We start from the raw sequence: 12,276 nt of genomic DNA on the forward strand, positions 1-12,276 counted from the left end.
CTAAGAAGAAATTCAATGGAAACTGCTTTAATTGTGGTAAACATGGTCATAGGGCTAATGAATGCCGGGGTCCTAAGAAGGACAAGAAAAAGAAGGATCAAGCAAACTTGGCTGAATCCAAAGGAGAAATGGACGATCTCTGTGCAATGCTTTCAGAATGTAACTTGGTTGGAAATCCAAGAGAATGGTGGATAGATTCTGGTGCCTCATGCCATGTTTGTGCCAACAAAGAATTATTTTCATCATATACTCCAGCACTTACAGATGAAAAATTGTTTATGGCAAACTCCGCTGTTGCAAAGGTGGAAGGAACTGGCAAAGTCCTATTAAAGATGACATCAGGCAAGGTGGTGACTTTGAATAGGGTCTCATATGTTCCAGAATTGAGAAAGAATTTAGTTTCAATTCCAGTTCTGACCAAGAATGGATTTAAATGTGTATTTGTTTCTGATAAAGTAGTAGTAAGCAAAAATGATATGTATGTAGGAAAAGGCTACCTTAGTGATGGCCTTTTCAAACTCAATGTAATTGCAGTTGATATGAATAAAGATTTTGCTTCTTCTTACTTGCTTGAGTCTAAATGTTTATGGCATGAACGTTTGGGACACGTTAATAACAAAACCTTGCGAAAACTGATTAACTTAAATATTTTGCCAAAATTTGAGTGCAATAAATCATAATGTTAAATTTGTGTTGAATCTAAGTATGCTAAGCATTCTTATAAATCAGTTGAAAGGAATTCAAATCCTTTAGAATTGATTCACACTGATATTTGTGACATGAAGTCAACACCATCACGTGGTGGGAAAAAGTATTTCATAACTTTTATTGACGATTGCACTAGATATTGTTATGTCTATTTGCTAAATAGTAAGGATGAAGCAATAGATGCATTTAGGCAATATAAAACTGAAGTTGAAAATCAGTTAGATAAAAAGATCAAAATGATCAGAAGTGATAGATGTGGAGAATATGAATCTCCATTTGCAGAAATATGTTTAGAAAATGGGATAATCCGTCAAACTACTGCTCCCTACACTCCTCGGTCTAATGGAATTGCAGAACGAAAAAATCGAACTTTAAAAGAAATGATGAATGCATTACTTATAAGTTCAGGTTTACCACAGAACTTGTGGGGGGAAGCTATCCTTACAGCAAATCAGATACTTAACAGAGTGCCTCACTCAAAGACAAATGTAATTCCATATGAGAAATGGAAAGGTAGAAAAACCAATTTGAAATATTTCAAAGTGTGGGGGTGTTTAGCGAAAGTCCAAGTTCCTATACCTAAGAGGGTAAAAATAGGACCTAAGACTGTGGATTGTGTATTCATTGGATATGCCACAAACAGTAAGGCATGTCGATTTTTGGTTCATAAGTCCGAACATCCGGATATTCATGATAATACGGTAATGGAATCAGATAGTGCTGAATTTTTTGAACATATCTATCCGTATAAAACTAGACTTGAGTCATCTAGTGGGGGATCTAAACAACCCAGAGAAGAACCAAAAGAGAATGAACAAAATGAAGAAAGTCCAAGACGCAGTAAACGTCAAAAGACATCTACTTCATTTGGATCAGATTTTGTAACATTTCTTCTTGAAAGTGAGCCTCAAACATTCAAGGAAGCAATGTTGTCTAGCGACTCAACCTCTTGGAAGGAGGCTGTTAATAGTGAAATTGAATCAATCTTAAGCAATCATACTTGGGAGTTGGTTGATCTTCCTCCAGGGAACAAACCCTTGGGTTCAAAATGGATCTTTAAAAGGAAGATGAAAGACGATGGAACTATTGACAAATATAAAGCAAGACTTGTTGTCAAAGGTTTTAGACAAAAAGAAGGTCTTGATTATTTTGACACATACTCACCAGTGACTAGGATTACATCAATTCGGATGTTAATTGCACTAGCTGCAGTATACGGTCTTGAAATTCATCAAATGGATGTGAAAACAGCCTTCTTAAATGGAGAGCTTGAAGAGGAAATTTACATAGAACAGCCTGAGGGTTTTGTAGTTCCTGGTAAAGAAAAGAAAGTGTGCAAACTTATTAAGTCACTTTATGGGCTAAAACAAGCACCAAAACAATGGCATGCAAAGTTTGATCAAACCATGTTGTCAAATGGATTTAAGATCAATGAATGTGATAAATGTGTTTACATTAAAGATACTCCAAATCAGGAAGTTATTTTATGCCTATATGTAGATGATATGCTTATAATGAGCAAAGACATTGCTAATATAAAAGCTACAAAGCGTATGCTTGCTAGTAAGTTTGATATGAAAGATTTAGGAGTTGCTGATGTGATATTAGGAATTAAAATTCTTAAAACTCCTAACGGTCTAGCATTGTCTCAAACTCATTATATTCAAAAGATACTTGAAAAATTCAAATTTTTGAATTTTAAAAGGGCAAAGACTCCAATTGATGTAAATCTTCATCTTGCAAAGAATAAAGGCGAAAGTCAGTCTCAATTGGACTATGCTAGCGTATTGGGAAGCTTAATGTATGTCATGAATTGTACACGACCAGACATAGCTTGCGCTATCAGTAAACTGAGTCGATACACAAGTAATCCTAATCATAATCATTGGTTGGCAATGAAGAGAGTTTTGGGATACTTAGATGACACTCAAAACTATGCTTTACATTACAACAAATATCCAGCCGTTCTTGAAGGATATAGTGATGCAAATTGGATTACTGGGTCAACTGAAACAAAATCCACAAGTGGATACGTTTTTACTATTGGTGGAGGAGCAATATCTTGGAAATCATCCAAACAAACATGTATAGCTCGCTCTACAATGGAGTCTGAATTCATTGCTTTAGACAAGGCAGGTGAAGAAGCTGAATGGCTCCGGAATTTCTTAGAAGATATTCCATTTTGGCCCAAACCAATGGCCCCTATATGCATACATTGTGATAGTCAAGCTGCAATAGGAAGGGCTGGAAGCATTATGTATAACGGCAAGTCTCGTCACATAAGACGAAGACATAACTCTGTGAGACAACTACTCTCTAGTGGAATTATCACAATTGACTATGTGAAGTCAAAAGATAATGTGTCGGATCCACTTACAAAAGGCCTAAATAGAGAGGGAGTTGAGAAATCATCGACGGGAATGGGACTATGGCCGAGAACAAGTCATCGTGGCGGTAACTCTACCTAGAAGACTGGAGATCCCAAGATCTAGGTTCAAGGAGATAAAACAAAGTCATTGATGACGGTTCAACATTGTCAAAGGAAAAAAAATATTATTATTATTTTATGGTCCATTCTCATGATGAGACAATGTTTAGTAACCAGGATAAAGACATAAGGACTTTTTAATGGTTTCTAAGTTTGATACAGGGAATATCAAATGGTGTATCTATGGGATAACACATTTAGAAATCACCTATGTAAGTGTGAAGTGTAAGCCGCTTCAAGGAGAATCCGGTAAGGCCAGTTCTTTAAGCACTTACTATCCAAGATGTGTTCATGGCTGAAACGAACAAAACAATGAGAACTAAGAACAGTTCAAGGGTTGATTGTGTGACATATGTTGTCTAGGTATACACCAAAGCTCGACGGTTCAAAGATATCAAATCTACCGATTGACCGAGTATATCCGATATATGTTCACTACGGAAAGTTTAAAGGGAAACCTACTTATCCAGATGCGATTAACCTTTACCTACAAGACACACAAGTTTTTTCATGCATATGTTTTAACAATAGCCTTCCCCATTCATGTGGGGGATTGTTGGGTTTTAGCAAGTGTGAATGGGAAAAGAAAAGAGAGAATATCAAAAGTGAGGGAATTACTTTGGAGGAAAAATGAAAAGTCATTTGCAAAGTGCAAATGAAAAGTCATTTCTTTGGATTTGGATTTGGATTTGGCAAATGATGTGATTGATTGATAAATTTTTTGGACAAAATTTATTTAATCAGTTTTTGTTAAATCAAATAAATCCTGTTAATATTATCTCTTATAAATTTGCGGGTAACGGTAACATTCCGAAAAGTCGTTACTTTCCAAAAAGTAGTTATTTTCCTAACAGACACATTTTTTCGAAAAGTTGTTATTTTTTCCAAAAGACACAACTTTCTGGAATAAACGGGTCTGAACAGATTTCTCTGAACAGACACGTTTCTTGCTGAAAATGGCTATAAAAGGAAGTCAATTTTTGATTTTTCAAACACTGAAAATTTTTCTTTCTCTGCATTTATTTTTCTCTCAAATAAAATCAAAGTGTCGATCGACTGAGTCTGTGTGACTTGTTGCAGTTCTTAAGTTCGTTGAAGTTAAAGAAGTTTGAGGTACCGCTATTTCTTTAACAGGTTTAATCCGTTTTATCTTGGGAGAAATTAATCCATAACCTTGGGTACAGTGAGGGGATTAAATTTCTTAAGGACACACAATAGTTTCTGTGGACTCGGATTAATTCTTGTATTTTATATTTTTTTTTCCGCTTCATCTTATTTCTGTTTCTGTTTATTAACCTTATAAATACAGGTTAGTGTAAGAATAACAAATGGGTCTACAAAAAGAAAGAAGGTATTCTAGAAGTGGAAGATGCTAGGTTCAAGGCGAGATTGGTTACAAAGGGTTTCAGCCAGAAGGAGGGAACTGAATACACTGAGATCTTCTCTCCAGTCGTGAAACATAGCTCAATTCGCTTGCTACTAGCATTGGTTACACAATTTGATTTAGAACTTCAACATCTTGATGTCAAAACTGCTTTCTTACATGGGGATGTACAAGAGACATTTTATATGGATCAGCCTGAAGGTTTCCTAGCTGAAGGAAAAGAAGACCATGTATGCCAACTGAAGAAGTCTTTCTATGGTTTGAATCAATCCCCTAGATGGTGGTACAAGAGGTTTGATGCATTCATGAATACACATGGATTTTCGATGAGTGCATTTGATAGCTGTGTGTATCACAAGAAGATGCCTGGTAATTCTATGATTTATCTCTTGTTGTATGTTGATGATATGCTTATTGCAACTAACAACATCGCAGTTTTAAATATTTTCAAGAAACTGTTGAGTAAGAAATTTGACATGAAGGATATGGGAGTTGCAAAGAAAATCCTTGGAATGGAGATTTCAAGAGAAAATGACGTTGTACATCTTTCTCAGAAGAGGTACCTCAAAAAAGTTTTTGAAAAATTCAATATGCATATGAGCAAGCCTGTAAGTACAACGTTAGCTTCTCATTTCAAGCTTTCAGAGTTACAAAAGCCTCAATCTATGGATGAGGTGGAGCATATGTCAAAGGTTCCTTATGTGAGCGCAGTTGGTAGCACAATGTATGCTATGGTGTGCACACGTCCAGATATTGCCCAATCTGTAAGTGTGGTAAGCAGGTACATGGTAAATCCAGGAAAAAGGCACTGGGAAGCTGTCAAGTGGATATTGATAAAGGAGCTCCTGATGTTGGCCTAACCTTTCGAAAAAATGAAGGTATTTTAATTATCGGTTATGTAGATTCTGACTATGCAGGAGATCTTGATCGAAGGAGGTCCACAACTGAATACTTCTTTACTCTCGTTGGTAGTTTTCTTAGTTGGAAATCGACTTTACAGTCGATTGACGCTTTGTCTACAACAGAGGCAGAATATATGACAAAAATGGAGCCGGAATCAATTCTAAGATGTGATAGTCAAAGTGCTATTCAATTGATTAAAAATCAAAGATTTCATGAGTGCACCAAACACATTGATGTCAGATTCCATTTTTTTGAGATGTTGTAGAATAGGGAGTTATCAAGATTGAGAAGGTTATCACAGACGATAACGCTGCATACATGTTGACCAAAATAGTCCCGCTTGCCAAGTTTGCACACTGTAAAGACTTGACGGGAGTATGCATCAAGTGATGCAACTTTGAGGGAACAACTGCTAGGTAGAGCTAGTACGTTCAACAAATGTTTGATTCTTCTTGTTTCTTACAACGGGATTGCCATGTAAGCTTAGAAGTTTTGACCGAAGTTGTTTACATGCATGCGGAACACAAACCAAGGTGGTGATATTGAAAGAATTGGTTTGGTTCTTGTGGAATAAAACTATATGGAAGATGAATTAACATGAATATTTGGTAGGAAGATAATTAGTAAAAAATAAAAGTCAAGATAGTATATTGGTAGGTGAAGTTTAAGCAAACCATAAAATGATTTCATATTCTTAACTTTGACATTTTAAACATATAGTGATGTCACGGATGACATCAATAGGATGAATTCATTCCTATAAATAGGTAACTCTTAATTCATTTTCAAAGCATCCTCTCACTTGTCTTCTCACCTTCTAAGGCATTTCATGTTGTCTCTCTTATAGTATTTCACTTGTATTCTTTGTAGAGTGAAATAAATATTGGTGAAGTTGTTCTTTGGTGGACGTAGTATCATTTTGATCCAAACCACATTAAATTATTGTTCTTCCTTGTTCTTTAATTTCACATTTCCGCTAACATGTCACATACAAGCTTCACATAATTCTTACTTGCATTATTATTTATTTACATGTTAATCAGACCTTATGATACTCAACCACCTAACAACTTAAACTAAAGACAAACGTCTCTAACATCATACAAATTTAATTATTTTAATCTTACTATTTTTTCAATAAACAAGAAACCTGTTTATCTAAATTATCTTCTTTTTTTTTTTTTTGGCTAGAGTTCCTAACTCCGAAAATTAGAAAAATTGAATTTGTTATTCCAATAGGGGTGACTTAAGCACGTTCATGGTGTAAAGCTAAAAATAAATTAGAGGTCTTATACATATTTGAATAATAATCCTCTAATATTTTTTATTTATTTAGTCTATTCTTTTAATTCATTTAAGATGTAAATTTATTTATATATTTTGTAAAAAAATATACTCTGAGATGTAATTTTTTTTTCTTTATAAATTAAAAAAAAAACTTTTTTTTTTATAAATAGTACTCCCTCAATTTTAATTGTTTATCTAAATTTAACTTGATACATGGTTTTAAGTTTAATAAAATATTAAAAAATACTTTTAGAATCTTATAATCTGACTAAAATGTGCATTTTTTTCCTTATTATTTTGAATAATTGAGGCATAGGGTGTAAAACATGTGACTTAGTTTATAAATAATGCATTGAAGCCGGACAAATTAAAACACAAAAGATACGTTTGTCATAGGTCGAAAAGTGTGTCTATCTCTTACTGCAAACTGAACCCATGAGATATATATGTCTAAAAATTTAGTTGAACATTAATCTAAAGTTTGGAGAAAGTTATGAATCCATGGAGGATCAAGGAATCAAAGGGAAGCGCTTGTTGTTTTTTCCATTGCCATTGCAAGGCCACATAACACCTATACTTCAACTAGCAAATATCCTTCACTTAAAAGGCTTTTCTATAACTATAATTCTGGCGGATAACTTCAGCACCACTTTCGATAATATTCGAGCAAATTATCCTCATTTCACCTTTCATACTATTTATGATGGTTTATCTGAAGATGATAAGGCAAAAACAGATATTGATGCCTTATTTCTGCTTTCTTTGTTCAATCAAAGGTGTGTTCCGCACTTCACAGAGGCTTTGAGAGAGTTAGTGTTGGAAGATTCAAATATTGTTTGCTTATTATCAGATAGTATCTTGCATTTCACCAAAGCCGTTGCAGACAGATTTAAGCTTCCTAGGCTTGTTTTAAGGACTGGAGGAGTTTGTTCATTATTGGTTTTTGCTGCCATCCCACTTTTGATAAACAAAGCTTATTCACCTCTTCAAGGTATTTCTCATCTTTGTTCTTCAATTATTTTTTATTGAGAAAATTTTTATATTATAAAAGTGATTCATATATACCTATTTGTCTCTATGTAAATGTCTTACGTACATTATTTGAAAGTGAAAAAATTAATTTTAAATTATTACTTTTCGTCTTTAATTGCTTGTTCATTTTTTCCTTTTTTAGTTGTTCTTACTTGTCCATTTTGACAAATTAAGAAAAGACAATTTCTTTTACCTATTTTAACCTCAATTAATTACTTTGAAAAAGATCAAACTTCTTGCAAATCTAAGTTATTAAATCATCTACTTCATAATTTAATAGGGATAAAATGATAAATTCAATGTGTATGTCAACTTAAAACTGGACAAGTAATTAAGGATAGAGGAAATAATTTATCAAAAAAAAAATATATTCATGTAGTCGTATATTTGATACTTCTAATATGTATTACCATTTTATTTTTTTGGATTTTTCTATTCAACGACTAATTTAAATTTATTATTTTAATATTCAAATTTAATTTTTCACCTTGATTGTATAGTTTTTTTTTTTTTTTTTGTAAATATAGAAAAGTTAAATCAAAATTTAATACTGCTAAATTATTATTATTTTTTGCATCTTTCAAAAGCCGATAGATTTAGGGAGATTATTTAATTTAAGTAGTATTCTATGTTCATATCATATTTCCCATTTTAAAAAAATGAACAGAACAGCAATGCCTTAATTTTAAATGGTTTGATAAATTGAATTTGCAAACTGAGTTTATTTTATGATAAGTGAACATCACATGCACAATAAGTACCTGAAAACAATTTTGTTCCTAGTGGCGGATCCAAAATTTCTTAGTTATGGATGCTCAACTATTTGTAATTTGAAATTGATATCAAAATGAGTGCTCAATTTACATATTCATACAAAGTATATTAGTGTTGTCTCCAAATGTAATGGGTGCTCAAGCACCCATGCACTTGAATGTGCATCCGCCACTGTTTGTTCCCATGGTGGACCACATTTTCAGGTTGATATATTCTAGTACGATCAAGAAAAAATAACATGAATTCAATATAACACATAAGTAATAGTAGTTCTTTTATTGATACTTTTTTGAATTTCAAAATTTAAAATTAAGTATTTCTTAGGTCATTTCAAAATTTAAAATTAAGTATTTCTTAGGGTCATGATTTTTTTATGTATCTTTAAAATATTTAAAATTATTTATTATTGTGATTTATAACAAAAATTTAAGTATGTAAATTTTTACTTTAAATTTAAAAAATTTAAACGATTTCATGCCCATATAAAAATAAACTATTTGTCTTTCGAAATTCAAAATTTGCCATGTACTGAGACAAAGAGAGTAATAATTGTGTATTGCATGAATTAATTATCACTGGTTTATTTTTATTTTTTTTTAAAACTATCCAACACAAGTATTTCATAATTTGACTACCAAAATATAAGTAGATGGAAAGAAATACACTAGTAACATTTCTTGTCATTGGTAGACAGTGAACACACACTCTCTCCTAAAGAAATTCTATTCTAATTGGAAGGCTCCAAAAGAATAATTGAGAGAGCGTATCTCGGCACCTCAATTTGGTTTCAACTAGCAACTAAATACTTGAATGAGTCCTCATTGCATCTCATGGACATTTGATGATGACGTGATAGATAAATTTTGGAGGTGTCTAGATGATCACTTTGTAAGTAGTATAAACAATTTGAGGTGTCTAAATTAAGTGCATACTCAAAGTTGGAATACTTACTTGTTAGCGGAGATCAAGTTTGAGTATATGTTTATATATGCCTATAAAAACTTTTGAAATGTGACCTTTTACACATGTTTAAAGCTACATTGAATCTGTTACTCATGAATTTGTTGTAGGTATGGAATCTGTACAAGAGGAAGCAGTTGAGGAACTTCCACCTTACAGAGTTAAAGATCTTCCTTTATTCAAGACATGTAACGTGGATGCACTTTATCAAGTTATTGAAGGAATGATACGAGAAACTAAAGCTTCATCAGGCCTCATTCTCAATTCATTTGAACAACTTGAACAATTCTCCATGTCTAAACTCCGCGGTGATTTTCCTATCCCAATTTTTCCAATAGGCCCCTTTCACTCTCATTTTCCGGCTTCTTCCAGCAGCTTGATGTCACAAGACCAAACATCAATCTCTTGGCTAGACACAAAACCACCTAAATCTGTAATTTACATCAGCTTTGGAAGTGTTGCAGCAATAGAAGTTAATGACTTTCTTGAGATTGCCTGGGGCTTGGCAAACAGCAACCACCCTTTCTTGTGGGTGGTTAGGCCCGGGTTGATTTGTGGCTCGGAATGGATCGAATTGTTACCTAGTGAGTTCTTGGAGACAGTGGATGGAAGAGGACACATTGTCAAATGGGCTCCTCAGCAACAAGTGTTGGCACATCCTGCTGTTGGGGCATTTTGGACGCACAATGGATGGAATTCAACATTGGAGAGTATATGTGAAGGAGTACCAATGATTTGTATGCCATGTTTCGGTGATCAAATGGTGAATGCAAGGTACGTTAGCCATGTTTGGAAAGTAGGGGTGCAATTAGAGAATGGCTTGAAGAGGACGAACATTGAAAATGCAATTAGAACGCTGATGGAGGATGAAGAAGGGAAACAAATTAAAGAAAGAATGTTAGAGCTGAAGGAGAAGGCAAATTTATGTCTAAAGACAGGAGGATCTTCTTATGAGTCTCTGAGAAGCCTTACAAGTTACATCTCATCATTTTGATAATGTTTATGTTCGGTTCATGGACGCTCGTTCTTCTTTTTGTTTGGATCTACAATTAATTTGACAATAAGAATTTGGACTTTTTATCTATCTATTTACTCTCCATTCGTAAGAGTTTGGTTTATTTATTGCTGCAGCGCTACTTGTAAAATGACTGCAGTTGTAATACTGAAGCTACATTTGTTGCTAGAGTTATTCAGATTAATGGGCAGGATAAATCTGCAATCTCTAGGCAACAATTTAATCCCAGCCAACAAAAGCTTGGATCAGCTAACTCAGGTCTGTTTCAACAGCGAATCATTGATCTTATCTCCTGTATAAGACGGTCCAGATTAATGTATGACGATCCACCTTCATTGATAGCTTTTTTTGCCAAACTTGCCATGTGCTCTGTTCTTTGCGAGAATTCATCATTTCTCTGATTGATTTTGCAGTTATGTCTCTATCACATGTATCTTTTATGTCAAGTCCCATCTTCCAAACCTCTCCAACAAATTTATTATTCACTTGCTGATCAGCAAATCATCGGCACTCCTTCAACTATACTCTCCAATGTAGAATTCCATCCAGAGTGAGTTAAGAAACCCTCAATTGCTCTATGTGCCAACACCTTTTTCTTGCGGAACCCAATCAGCCATGTAGCCCCTTGCCTTTGTACCCTGCTCCAACTCCACAGGAATCTCACCTTTTTTCTCTTGTCCTATTATCAAGTCTGGCCTCATCACCCACAAGAAGTTTTGGTCACTATTCACTAGACCATACCAAAATTCTAGTAGTTCTTCTTTCGTCAACCCTGCAATGCTTCCAAAACTAACATATATCACAGATTTTGGTGGCTGTGTGTCAAGCCAAGACATGCAACTCTCATCTTCTTGCCACAAACTGTTTGAAGAGGTAGATGTTGTTGCAAGTTTAGCCTTTAGATGGGAATGAACTGGTCCGATTGTATAAACATTTGGACATACCGTTTGAATTTGAGAAAGTATGGGCCCTTCCAGATCTTCAAATGTGTTCCTCGCGCTCGAGGGGTTTGTTGTGTCTCTGCCATTACAATCCTGAAATCCGAGTTAGTTAAGTCACTCCCCTGACAGAAGCTTGGAACGTCTCGACCTCTCAGTATCATCCATGCCTTTAACCTTGGTCAATGTCAAGTCCTTTGCATTTTCTGCAAGTCACGTAAAAAAAGACTATTGAAAGTTGTGGTGTTAAACTAAGATATGTCCAACAGTGGAAGGTATCAAAATTTCTATTAATGTTATGAGTTTAAATAATTTCTAGATAAAAGATAACTTTTTAAAATAAGAAAAACAAAGAAGAGATTGTTGTTTTACCTTTGAGGGGAAGTTCTTCAACTTGTATTAGGTGAGGGATGCAAAAGTAGGACCAGAAAGAAAGCGGTAAGTTGATTTCTTGGGCTACATCACCTGCCATGCTTAAGATTCCATCTGCGATTTGTTGACGCCCAATTTTGGTCCACCCTAATACGATTAATTCACGAGCTTTTTAATCCCCAGGCAATTTAGAATAATTTATTGTTTTTATAAAATTCAAATATTTTCCGAAGTCGTTTCAAGTAATGTTTGCCGACTTTTATAATTTTATGATTAGAAAATATATTTCATATATATTCCGTAAATATTTGAAAATTAGCTTAAAAGGTTTTTAATATTTTAGTTAATATTCTACTAATTTGATTTAGTTTTAAGTTATGGTTTATATATATATATATATATATATATATATATA

General features: G+C 33.9%; 1 protein-coding gene across 1 annotated transcript; it reads left to right on the top strand.

Moving 5' to 3' along the window:
• The first annotated feature begins 7,227 nt into the window (after positions 1–7,227).
• LOC107013955 (UDP-glycosyltransferase 76B1-like) lies at positions 7,228–11,814 on the top strand. The gene is made up of 2 exons (XM_015213832.2): positions 7,228–7,761; positions 9,647–11,814. Exons 1-2 carry the CDS (start codon positions 7,272–7,274, stop codon positions 10,528–10,530), a joined length of 1,374 nt encoding a protein of 457 aa, XP_015069318.1. The 5' UTR covers positions 7,228–7,271; the 3' UTR covers positions 10,531–11,814.
• Positions 11,815–12,276: the final 462 nt, after the last annotated feature.

The sequence above is a fragment of the Solanum pennellii genome, chromosome 3 (assembly GCF_001406875.1).
Source record: "Solanum pennellii chromosome 3, SPENNV200".
NCBI classification, from domain to species: Eukaryota; Viridiplantae; Streptophyta; class Magnoliopsida; order Solanales; family Solanaceae; genus Solanum; species Solanum pennellii.

What these genes read in the sequence shown, in the direction of transcription:
- LOC107013955 (XM_015213832.2), top strand. Translation starts at nt 7,272, where the DNA reads ATGGAGGATCAAGGAATCAAAGGGAAGCGCTTGTTGTTTTTTCCATTG. An exon ending in AGCTTATTCACCTCTTCAAG is followed by an intron (nt 7,762 to 9,646) that starts GTATTTCTCATC and finishes AATTTGTTGTAG; the next exon opens with GTATGGAATCTGTACAAGAG.